Source organism: Dermacentor silvarum, chromosome 4 (genome assembly GCF_013339745.2).
Source record: "Dermacentor silvarum isolate Dsil-2018 chromosome 4, BIME_Dsil_1.4, whole genome shotgun sequence".
Lineage (NCBI taxonomy): Eukaryota > Metazoa > Arthropoda > Arachnida > Ixodida > Ixodidae > Dermacentor > Dermacentor silvarum.
In genome coordinates, this window is record NC_051157.2 from 224258805 (window position 1) to 224271939 (window position 13135).

At 45.8% G+C, this 13135-nt stretch overlaps 1 protein-coding gene across 3 annotated transcripts in view; it reads left to right on the forward strand.

Annotated features, from left to right (window-relative positions):
- Positions 1-4698: 4698 nt before the first annotated feature.
- Positions 4699-13135, forward strand: part of LOC119451007 (transmembrane protein 53-A) — a 222925-nt gene continuing 214488 nt past the window's right edge. The window contains exons 1-3 of one of the 3 annotated variants that reach the window (XM_049666383.1): positions 4699-5069; positions 5229-5276; positions 7398-7446. In XM_049666383.1, the coding sequence (XP_049522340.1) occupies positions 4714-5069; positions 5229-5276; positions 7398-7446 (453 nt within the window). In that variant the 5' untranslated portion in view covers positions 4699-4713. Of the gene's footprint in view, positions 5070-5228; positions 5277-5296; positions 5435-7397; positions 7447-13135 lie in introns of those variants that run through there. The other 2 variants (XM_049666384.1, XM_049666385.1) reach the window with 2 other exon arrangements.

Here is a 13135-nt window from a genome sequence, read left to right on the forward strand (position 1 = left end):
CAGATGGAGCGCCTATGTCTCACAGAAGCAGGACAACAACTACTGACTGAACTAAGCTACCCGGTGAGACCGCAATATTGCAGTGACCGAATCCACCAGATCCCAAGTCAAATCAGGAAGCAAATACAAGCCACACCGATACCAAAGAACATGAATCCCGAATACCACAAAGGCAGAAGACAAGCCCGAGCCAAGCAACTTATCAAAAGCTTTGGAAACAATCAAGATGTGCAATACACAGACGCCGCTCGGACCACCAGAGGACACGTCATAGTAGCAGTTCGCAACACACAGCGAAAAAGAGCCGATATAACGGCCTCAATAAAAACAACTTGCACAGCCACTGCCGAAGCCTCAGCAATCGCGATGGCAATCAAACACAGCGACAGCGCCGGGCACTCGGCACTGGTTATCTCCGACTCTCAAGCAGCATGCAGAATGTACATGCAAGGCAGATTGCCACGAATCGCGCTAAGAATAATAGGCGACGCACTCCAAGAACAACATGCAATCATATGGTGCCCAGGACACGAGGGCATCCCAGGCAATGAGAGGGCACACTCCCTAGCTCGAGAACTCACAAACCGAGCAGGGAACCACAGCCCTTGCCAAGATAGCCCAATTACGGCCCGAGACATCCTCGAGCACCAACGTCGCACAAGAGAGCGCCTTGCCCCCCCGCATCGGCAACTGGGGTTACAAGAAGCCCGCGCATACAGAAGAATACAAACACACACCTATCCACACTTAGGAAGAGCACACCACATGAATCCCACACTGCATGCCGGCGCTTGTCCATGGTGTGGTGCATGGCCGTCACTACCGCATGTGACGTGGGAATGCACGAATAGACCGCAGGAAGCAAACTCGCGTCACATCCTTACCTACAGTAGGGAGCCGTGGGAGATCCTCCTCGCCCAGCCGGAGCTGGAGGCCCAAAGGGGCCTCTTGGACCAGGCGCAGAGGGTAGCAAGGATCACTGGTGTCCTGGACTAAGGACCCACCCACCAGCTCCCTTTCACCCAACCACTTTCCTTATTCCCCTTTTCCCCTCCCTCAATAAATAAAGTTTTTCCATCCATCCATCCACTGCCACGTCACCTCAAGGTAATACCGCAGTGACTCACCGCACAGAGAACGCGTTTGCCGGCTCTGAATACAGGTATTTTGTCTATTTCCTTCTAGCCCGCTTGGTACGCGCTTACGCGGCTGTTTGAGTAACGCATTCCGCGCGCTTACTTCATTTAGTTATGCGTGGAATGAGCAACGTGAACGTGCTGCAGAAGAAAATAAGCTGGATACCACGATAATAACCAAGAGAACCTAGCAGATATGTCTAGCTCTTGCTAACGCTTTTACACCCTATCGTTTCCTTTCTTTTATTTCATGCATTCGATTTGCTTTACAAGACTGCATCCCGCGCTCTGTTTTTTCTTTGTTAAGGCGAAATCCTTAACTGGGCTCTTGGGAAGCGGAATGTGTCTGTTGGCCGATGCCGTGGTACCAAAAATAAATACAAACCGCGTAACTCTCGCGGCTCGTTCACTTGGTATATATACCAAAGTGTAGTGTGGAAAGGCACAAATGTGAGACTAAGATGACTGATGGGTCATGGCATTAGTAACTTGACATACTTGCACTCACGTCACGATTAACGATAAGAATATGACGTCTGGTCATATGACGACGGCCACAAATCCCTCTGATGCTGTGGGTGTGACGATAAAAACGTGTTGAATGCCTATCTCGATCTCAACGTGTTGAACTTACCCATATACCATGAAGAACTGAGAGCACATATGTAAAGGGTAATAATGATAATTTCTGGGGTTTTATACCCCAAAATTACAATATGGCTATGAGAGACGCCGCAGTGGAGGGCTCCGTTAATTTCGACCACCTGGGGTTTTTTAACGTGCACCTAAATCTATGTACACTGGTGTTTTATGCATTTCGCCTCTATCTAAATGTAAGCCGCCGTGGCCGCGAATTGAACCCGCGTCCTCGAACTTAGCAGTACAACCTACCAAAGCCACAAGCTATAGCACGGCGTGTATAGGTAAAGGGTACGGGAAAATATACGCGGCAAAAAACAAGACCAACCAAAATAAATGAATTGCTAACAGTGCAACATTGTATACGTATGCCTCATTTCATAATTACGAGCAAGCGTCAGAAAACGAACATGTTGATTCCGTATGTGCAACTCATCTTCCGTCTTGAATTGTGTTACAAGAGCGCAAGCACTAATCGAATTTTAACATGAAAGTAACTTTAGGAATTTGTATTGCGTATGCTCGCTCGTTCGTACACAGCAAATATATACTTACTGTTCATAACTACGTACTCGTAGTTACGTAATGAAAGAGGCAACAAATCACCAGAACACAAACTTATCATTTTTTTGCTGTTATTGAAGGTAACTATTTTAGGGATATGTAGAATCAATATAGCGATATTTTTAGTGCATCAAATACAGTAATTTTCAAGACGATTTTCCACTCAATATAATGCAAGCACAAACGTCGTCACGCGCCATGAATGCTTGTTAGTTTACGTAAAAACTCACACGTTGCGCAATAACTATGATATAATGAGAAGTTACATGTTGGTAATTTCAGAGAGGATTCACGGATTATTAAAACAAGGCTATTGCAGTAATAACTTTTACATAACAAATTAGTAAATGGCTAGGCCAGTAGTAGCTATCTATTCATTTCAATGTAGAATATATATATATATATATATATATATATATATATATATATATATATGTTTATCTATATTGGCTGGATCGAATGACTTTTCTTTGGAATGTTTGAATTTGAAAAAAAGCTTGGCTCACGGTGAACATTAAGGTACATCATGCGCAAAGTTTGTATTGAAGAGATAGCGTACACCAAGAATTGTTCCTGTACGCAATCTCTGAAGCGAAATAGGCCAACAATATTGCGGCGTTAGGGCCGTCTCTGCTCTTTCTCTTGTTTCCCTTACACCTTCTTACTGCGCTCTGTTCATAATCAAGTATTGTCGAGGCTAAAAAATGCATGAATAAATACATAGGCATATGACTCTAAACCACTACTGACCGTGAGTGAAAAGCGCGTAGTGGGAGCGAAGCGGTCACTGCACGCGTATTCACTTGTCACTGCACGGTCACTGCACGCGCACTCAAGTATTTCACTTGACTGCGCGAGTAATTTACTTTTTCGTTACTCTTATTCTTGCAAGCATGGTGCTATTGCCCGCGTACCTATGCAAATAACGCTTCTTTTTTTACGTTCTTTCCTTGCGCGGGCTCATTTAGCGCGTTTCTACGCACGCACAGTTACCGTAATACCGTTCTCGAACTCTAGCACCGCAGCTAGGCCGCGCTGATGAGTTTGATACGTTAGTTTTTGCATTATCTTGCTGCCCAAGCACAAAGAAACGCTCAAAGATGGATAAGCTCCATGCAGCGCCACACTGTTGAAGTTAAATAAAGTTTAAGTGCTTCGCGTGGAAAATGAACGCAAAAACTACAGCGCGTAGCAGACGACCCTCGCTTCCCGCGCGCTTCGCGAGCGCGAAAAGCCCACGGGTCCGGAGCAGCAGCGGCGCGGCGCGGCAGTTCACAGAAAAAGGCCTTCGCCGGAGCTAAAGCCCCTATATTTATAAATATAGGGGCTTTAGCCGGAGCCGAGCCGGCGCTTTGGACACTCTCCGATATTCTAGGTCACTCTAGCTGCGCTGAGCTCCACCCGGCCACAACCGTCCTGTTCGGCTATAGTGCCTAGAATATACTTATTCTAGGCACTATAGTTCGGCTTCACTCGAAAGAGTCGAACGATGGATGGATGGATGGATGAGGCTGAACCCTTTAAATCGGGCGGTGGCATACGCCACCTAGCCATGGCTATTAACATAATTTGTACTTTGTGGTGGGTGAAATTTCACCCCTGCCTTAATTTTATCCACCAATCAGATAACCTCTGTTTGGTTATTTCTACCCGCTTAAAGTCTATTTTGCCTTCACTGTCCCTAAACCCCAATGCTTTGAAAAAATCAGCCCCGTTGCCTTGCACTGTAGGGTTAAGCCCCTTACAGAAAAGTACGAGGTGTTCAGCCGTTTCTTCTTCTCCACACGCACAGCACAACGTGTCTATACCTTGGTACTTGACTCGGTACATCTTAGTCCGCAATACTCCCGTCCTGGCTTCAAACAACAAAGAGCTTCCCCTAGAATTATCGTAGATATTTTCTTTGGCAATTTCTTGCTTGAAAGTTCGGTATGTGCCCAGTCCGGTACGAGTCCGGTACAGCAGCGCCGCGGCGCGGGAGTCGACAAGAAAAGGTCCTCGCTCCTCCCATGTATTCGCGCGGCGCTTTGGACACTCTAACCGAGCTGCGCGCTGTAACCGAGCCGAACATATGTTCGGCTCGGTTACGCGTTTTAAGAGAGTGTCAGCACCTCTCCATAGAATAAAGACCAACTCTTTATTATTCTTACACCGGGGTGGAGAGCATAGGAAGGATGGGCCCACTAGAAAAGCTTCTAGAACACTGTAGTGAGTACACTGTACCGAGGACCCTTTCATTTGTGTGAAAGGAGGGTAGAGGCAAAACGAGCACAGCACGGAAGAACTTGCAACAATGTTTGTCGTTTCGCTTATTTTTATTTATTTTTTATTTATGCATTTATTCCTTCTCTTTTCTCGTGCGGCCCGCCATTAGATGCGCGCGCCGCTCGTGACACGCAGGCGGTGGCCCTGGACGCACGCACAGCAGCAGAGGACGTGCCTTTCAACACGTGCCGAATGGCGGCGTGCGATTGTTTTGCTCTGTGCTTGGCGTGGCCGGCGCGTCGGGGCGCGCACGTCGGCGCTGCCCCTCCTCCTCGCCGCTCGGCAGCACAATCCAGCAGATCGACTGCTTATCGCCGTCTCGTCGGCGAACTCGTGTGCTGGTGTGCCTGCGTCGTGTGTGTGCGGACATCGCTCGCAGCTGCACGCTGTCGATGATCCCGCGATCTCATCGTCGCCGGTGCCGCAAGCGCACTTGCCAGCGAGCTGCGCCGCTCCAAGCCACGCGTGAGTGTCATCCTTCGTGGTCACGTAGGCGCCCCCCTCCCCCCCCAGGGCTCGTTGGTTCGGCCGGAGAGTCCTCAAGGTCTCCCGTGGTGCCGACCAACGAGGCCGGGGCCACCTTTTGCCGCATGTTCTTTGACGCGTGCCGTGCCTTCCACGCAGCGTCCCGAGTGGCGCGTGCTGGGGTCAACGGCATCGGCGCGACGTCAGGTGAGCCTCCTCTCGCCGGCATTGGGGCGCGCAGCTGCATCCTGATAAGGATTACGTCCGATCGGTGCATTCCACGCCAACTGGAGAGGCATGTTCCGAAGCCAAGGCGTCACCTAGCTCGATCAATGTCTTGGGGCATTCGTCGATTGGGCATCGAGGCGCGTACCTAATTTCGTCGCTGTTATGTGCTTGCTGAGGTTGCTGAAGATGCGAGTAAGATAAACGCCATAGCTTTGCCCGTCATGTTGCACATGCGAGCCTTGCTAGATAAATGCGCGCAAGTGACGTTAGATACTATTGGTGTACAGTGCTAAATTTAAATAAGGTTACGTTTCTTTCTCTAAAATTTCGCGTACGTGTACGTTTTTTTATCGTTATCGCTAAATATTTTGTCTGGGTCAAAGTTTACTCGCATTCTGAAAATAATCGTACGTAAATATATATAGTAAACACTTTCATTGTCTTTTTACATAGCAGTCGAGCTACCTTTACAATATCTAGTCAAGGCAGTGTGTTGCTTCTACTGGTTGTTAGTTTTTTTCAGACCTGTTCCAAGACTGGGTAATGCACAGAAATTGTGTTTACATTTGGTCCTATTGCCAGGGGCTTGACTATGACCACGAGACTTGTTTTGTGTGCTTACATTATGTGGTTAACCTTTAACAATAGTAATAAACATCCTAAAACAGCCGTAGGGGTGTTGCGGGCTCTCGTGCTTGTCTTGACCAGAGATATTTTCCTCCTGGTAACAACCACACCCAGACTGTCAGAGTAATCATGTTTTATACTAAGTCTGTGGGGGCTGCATGTTATGAAAATTTTAATTGACATCTGCCTGCGGTGTAGCACTACACAGGCCATATTTCTTGGCTCGCCATTTGAAGGCCAGCCCGGACTCGTGGTTCCAAGCTCAAGCCCGCCGAAGGGACGATATGTGTACGGGGCTCAGTAATAGAAATACTCGGACCACATGGCGGCTTTTGGTGCCACAATGCATCACAAATGCTTGGGTGGCATATCACAATGCATCACAAATGCTTGGGTGGATGCCACCCAATAGCTTGGGTGGCATATCGAAAAGACTGCGGCTACAATTAATCATTGTGATAAAAAACGTTTTTTTTTCAACAGAGCAAATGCACAGCCAACATGGAAAAGCCAAAAAATGCAAAGGCTGGGTTAAAAATTCCTTGCATTTCTATTTAAAATTCCTATTTAAAACAGTTGCGTACACTTTATGTTGAAAAAGCTATATGGATTAGTACACAAATTTTTGAATTGGCTTTTGATGACTAGACAGTTTTAGCAGACTGGCTGTGACAACTGTGGTATATCGAAGTGCTCGGCTGTGTTTACGCAACGGCATGACCATATAAGGCTAACTAATAATGATGCCAAAGAAAGCATCGGGGCTGTGGTTGAAATGCACAAATCAATAAAGAAAAGTGGACGGAAAGGTCGCCGGTGGGAGACGAACCCTCAACCTCGTGTGCATTGCACTACCAATTGTGCTACGGCTATCAATCCATCCACTAACTTGGGTTTACTAGATCTAGCCCTGGGAGTGTTGACCAGCGAGGTTGTGGGCTTGTCTCCCACCATTGGCACATCCAGTTCCAGTAGGAACTGGAAGGAAACTATGTTCGAGGGAGGGCTAGGTAGTCACTGGAATGACTTGCTTCATTTAAGTTTTCAAGAGAATCTTCTCGTGCCTGATATTTCACAAGTTTGGAAGCATTCCAACGCTCGCTATTTTCAAGCTGGCAAGTACTTGGTCCTATCCTGCGGTTAATTTTCAATATACCTAAATATACGCAAGTTATGTACTCGGACAAAGCCTCGTTGATGAAACTGAGTGTATTTTGTTACGCGCCGACGTACATTTTTGGCATTTTCCTGTTTTTGTAGCACCCATCCTTGCTCTTGCTGGTGCAACTCAGGAGAAGGATAATTTATTGTGCGCTGTGATCAAGCATAACCAACCAGCACACCAGTTCCTCCTGAGCAAATATGTTGTCATTTTAGCTTCAACTTGTGCAATTTTTGTAGTCAAAGCCTGTGGTTACATGAAGCTGCACTGATGTAGTGCAGGCAGTTCTGACATTTACCTTTCTCATGCAGAATCACCATGACATCCGTGCGAGGCCAAGTCGTCCAGCTGTACAAAAATGTGAGTGTGTATTTTTGGACTGAATTTCGGTTGAATACTCGCCACTGGGCTCGAATTTTAGGCTTCGCATGAGCCTCGCCATCGGAAAAGCAAGCATTTGTTGTCAACATAGCTTGAAGGATGGCACGACAGCCATTTTGGGCCCCCAACCATTTTTGAGGTTTTAGCAGCTTCTCATTTTGCAACCTCCTTCACAAGTAGCTGGCACATGTGAAGCCAAATATCATGCCCTGTTGGATGGCACTAGATGGGGCCACCTTTTGTGACATAAGTGAGTGAAAGGGTTGTCACATGACGAAAACTGTGAGGGGCCCTGCAGCACTTTATCAAAGTTGAGAAATACATTTGACGTGAAAATACACAATAGCTTGTAGCAAAAAGTACTTTAATGCATTGAGCAGAAACAGCGTTATTTGCACTAAATATTGTCTTTGATCCCCTTTCCTGTCCTTCAGTGCCTTGCTCTGCAAAGTCCACGGCGGAGTGAACGCTCTGCCGACTGAATGTTATCGTGGCACGCAGTTCAAATTTGATTTTGGATGTTGACGTAGATGCTTCTGATTTTGGTGCCTACAACGCGCCAAACTCTGAGGTTATCCCTGAACGTACCATAAAGTTCACAGTGTCTCATCGCTTTGCTGTCCTACACATGGCTGTTTTCTCGCACCGAGTGGCATTGGTTGCACATTTCCTTTCACACTTATCTCTGTGGCAATCGAACAATTTCCGAGGGTCAATGATCTTTTGTGCGAGTACGTTGGCACCGCGCACATCGGCTAAGCAATGGATGCTGCACTCCGGACTCATTTTGATAGGATTCCTGACATAACGAGCTTCAACCGTGATACCGACACGCCTTGAAGGTGTGCGATTCTGGAAGCAGACGACCTGTTCCATTCAGATGCTGGCACTCATCCTGTGTTCTTCACTTGTAGTGTTTCCATTGTTTTCCGTGCTGATCCAAAGAAGGCCAATCAGAGCACATGGTTGTCCTTAGCAAGCCACAGTGAGCAGGCTTGTCGTAGCGCCTCGCAACAGCCACGGTTATGCAGCAAACAGCCGCTGCTACATGCAACTGTAGCCCCTAACAGTAGTGTGTGTGTATGGCCAGTGTAACGTTTGCTGTGAGCACGACAGGGCTGGACTCGTGCTCCAGCCTGGCTGTGCTACGTGGTGTGGATCGGCTTTGTCTGGCACAAGCTTTCCTGACAGATCCAAATTGTGCATTTCGAAGCGCTGTCAATATGTCTGCCAAGCCAGGAGTGAACGCATGTTGGCTAGAGCACGTGGGGTCTGACGTACTTTGAGGCTAGATGAGTGCTAATTGAAATTAGCGAGACCCAATGGCTGTGACACTCATATGCAACGTGAGCAAAGTTTCATTCCTACGCAGGCGGGCACAGCCAAGCGTGAGGTGGCTTCTTCAGGAAGTACGTAATTCTTATCGAAATCCAAAATGCAGATTTTCGTTTAGTTAAGCCTGTTTAGTAAACTGTGTCAATAAATACGCAGAGTAACAGTAGGAAGAGGTGCGCTAATCCAAACACCCTTCTTGGTTGATGTCAGCTATCGGCCAATAGCAGCCGTCTATGGCAATCTGCTAAATGGCGAAATGGGTGAGGCGAAGAGCTTTGTCTGAAAAGAGAAAAAAGGGTGATGGCAATCTGTGAGCATCACACGCTGCACATGACTGCAAAATTTGGCTCAGATATTCGCAGCAGTGTGTGCCATCTGTGGACTGTGTTTTTTCATCAAGCCCAAGTTGGGACTCCTTTAAAAAATTGCAACTCCGAAATCACAACGATGGCAGCGGTTGTCAAATATGAATTGGTGGGCGTCCACTATTTTTACATGTAAATTCCAGAGGAATCCCTTGGGCTTGTCTACTGCCAAGAACATACGACGACACTGGGCCTCTTCTGGCTACCCAACCAGCCAGCCAGAACGCCTTAGTTTTTCTCGGGTTGCTCTGCCCACCGCGCAACCCACTCCCGCCTTGTTCGTTTTACTCGGGCTGAACGGTTCTGGCTACCCGTGGGGCGCCAGGACTATAATGGCCTGGCTGCTCTCTGGAAGTTTTCTGGCTAGCAGACGACAAAAAGAGGTGATGAGCGTTTGCCACCATCTTTGTGGGAACTTGACGGATTGCAACACGGGCGTTTGAGGACCTTTACCTTGCTCAGCCAACTGGCGACGGTCACCTTTGGATTGCATTACTTCTAACGTTATCTTCTAAGGTTCCAACGTACCGTTCCGCCTTGCGATACAAGTGGCGGCGAACCATTTGAAGCTTTCTTTTGTGTTGTGTGTCCCGGAAGGCTTTTTCCTGGCCGTGAACAGGTGCCACGCTCTCGATGCATTGTGTTGTAGATGCTCATTCCCACACATTGCGGTGCCTTTCCGGTTCATTTTCTCTGGTGGTATCCCTTTTGACATCTCTCGCCGTTATGCGGTGGTATCTCCATTTTCTGCACTTAGCGAAGGCATTGGAGCTGGCCAGTGTTCGCTCCATCTCTCCGTCGTATGCTTGGGTATGCACTGGTTGAGTAATGGCCACATTATTACATTACTTATTGCTCTCGTGATTGACGAATACTATTTCCGTGTGAAATTATTCGCTGGTCGCAGGTGGCGTGCATTTTCATGCGCCAACCGCAGTCCCAGCTCCTTCAGCACAGGGGCAGAAGAGAAGCACCATCAGCTCAAATAAACTTTCTGAAATGAAAACCCATGCAAGCATGTCGGCACGAAATTTTATGCATATAAAATGCACCTGATATCCTGCTTTGTCGTGTCTTGTCAAATGATTACAAAATGCCAAGTCATCAATGTCGCTGGGGGCCGACGCAATTGCTGCAACCAGGCATCCTCGAGCCAACGTCAGAGGCCATTTGTTGCACTGTGCAAAGTGAAGTGCTCAGTGCGCATCCTGTGCCGAGTTGCGCGAAATCTGCTGCTTGTAGCATGTTTACGTTTATCCCGCCGCCAGCTGTCCCGGCGTTGGATTTTGCAAACTTGGGGCAGCTTCGGGTTGTCTTGGATGTCAACCCTCGTGACTTCCTATTGGGACCAGAACTAGTTGGCTGCCTGAACTCCGGAAATCGAAGAGGCCCAGTGTTTGAGTGGCGCGCAGTCTTATTTGACAAAACTCATCGCTTTAAAATTTGCAACAACATTCACGAAAGTTGCATTGGAACTGGAGTCTTGTGCCGAGTGTTAGGTTGATATCAGTAATAATCTGGGGAGAAACGAGCAGAAAGCACTGTATTCTCATCGATATTGCACTGCATTTTTCCTTTAGCACTTGTGTACTATAGTACCACATTTCTGTATTATAGAACGTCAAGCAAATGTCCAAATATCGTATTCCTCAACATAGTAAGCTGTTCAAAATGCTGTTAGCACTTGGGCATCTCTATTTTGTCTCTTTCTTTCTCTCCTTTAGCATTTATTTACATACCCTAAGGGCCCCTAAGGGCATTACATAGTGGGGGAATTTACACAATCCAAATTTGCATCACATACAACAGAAAAGAGAAAGGCACTCACAATAAATCGGCACATCGTACAGTTGCAAAAGAAAAAAAATGGTGGAAAAACATCACTGCAATGCCACATGCGGCTTGGTATAATACAATTCGATAATTATGTACTCTGCTAACAAGAAATCTTACATGAATCGCGTCATAATCCTTACATTCAAATTACTCCACATTTCTAGATTCAAGATGGGCAAGTAGGGCTGTCTGGAAAGAAGCAGTTTCCTTTATTGTCACAATGCTTTCCGGTAACGCATTCCATTCTTTAATTGATAATAAAAGGGGGGAAGTTTGATACTTCACTGTTTTTGCAAAAATAGGTGATACCTTGTGTATGTGATCGGTACGTGTGGAAATATGATGCGCAGGAACAATGTGTGTAGCCGTGAATCCAGAGTCACCAAAATATAAAGAGTGGAAAAAAGACAAACGTAAGGACTTGCGTCTAGTGTCAAGGTTTAAAAGATTAAGTGTACGCTTTAAAATGGAAACGCTGGTGTATGTTGAATACGAAGATAATAAAAATGTAGCAGCCTTATTTTGAACCCATTCCAGGCGTTTTGTAAGACTAGCGTTATTTGGATGCCATATGATTGATGCATACTCTAAAGAAGACCTTATTAAGGATGTGTACACATGCATTTCCGTTTCCGAGTTTGCGAGGGATAGTCGGTGCTTAAGCAGGCCCAGCTTTTTAAAGGCTTTTTTCGTGACATAATCTACGTGTTTGTCCCAAGTTAAGTCAGATGTGAAAAATACTGCCAAATATTTAAAACACTCAACCTGTTCGATCAGAGTATTGTCAATCGTATAAAGATTACGGGGCATGTTAGTGAGTGTGGAAAAAGAAGCGTGTTTCGTTTTTCCTGTATTAATTTCCATCTGCCATAGATGGCACCATTCGGTCAACTTAACTAGGTCGGCCTGCAAGGAGTTTACATCATGTTGAGAAGCTATTTGCCTATAAATTGCACAATCGTCTGCAAAGAGTCTTATAGTTGAGCTAATATTTAATGCAATATCATTAATATAAATTAAAAAAAGAAGGGGACCCAGCACAGATCCCTGCTGTACCCCGGACAAGACAGATGTGGTACTTGACTGCCATTCATTAATTATGACATGTTGGTAACGGTTAGATAAAAAATTTTGAATACACGTAGTGATTTTTTGGTTTAACTGAAGTTTGCAAACTTTGGTTATTAATCGTTTGTGGGGTACCCTATCGAAAGCTTTCGCAAGATCAATAAAATGGCATCGGTGTACTGTAAGGCATGAATAGAAGAATGGAGGTCAGATACCAATTCGAAAAGCTGCGTTTGACAGGACTTTTTGTATCTAAAACCATGCTGATTTTCAAAGAATAGTTTATTCATATTAATGTGGGACATTATTTGAGTGAAAATTATATGTTCCAATAACTTGCTGCATACAGAGGTTAATGAAATCGGTCGATAATTATTTGGATTGGTAGGGTCACCTGATTTGAAAATGGGCAGGACGTTTGCAATCTTCCATTCGTCAGGGACGCATCCCGTGTCTAATGACTGCTGAAAGATTAATGATAATAAGAATGCCGATATTTGTGAAGTCATCTTTAATAATTTTGTGTTAATACCATCAGGCCCTGGGCTGGAATTTACAGGGAGCCTCTCAATAGCCTTAACCACACCATGTACGCTTATAGTAATATCGTCCGATGGGAACTGAATGTTGATGTCACTATCCCCAAGGAAATCATTTTGAGGCACTTCATTAGTAAAAACGTTTCTGAAATAATCATTAAATATATGAGCAGTTTTTACGGGGGACACGATACACCCACTGTCATCTCTTATCGGCGGCACTTCCTGTCGATCTTTGGGATTAACTACCTGCCAGAATTTCGTCGGGTTAGTACTTAATTAAGTAGGTAATGTGTGATTAAAGTAATAGTTTTTAGCCTCTTGTATAGAAATTTCGACTTTCGCGACTGACTCTTTTAAATTTGCCAATTGCGTGCCAAGTTTGTTTGTTTAGCCTTTCGGTACGCTCGTTTCTTTTTATTTAGACATTTCCTGACCTCTTTTGAAAACCAAGGGGCATCCACTCTGGTTGTAATTGATATTTTAGGAATGCACACCTGTTCAACTTCCTTTAGTTTGTCACGG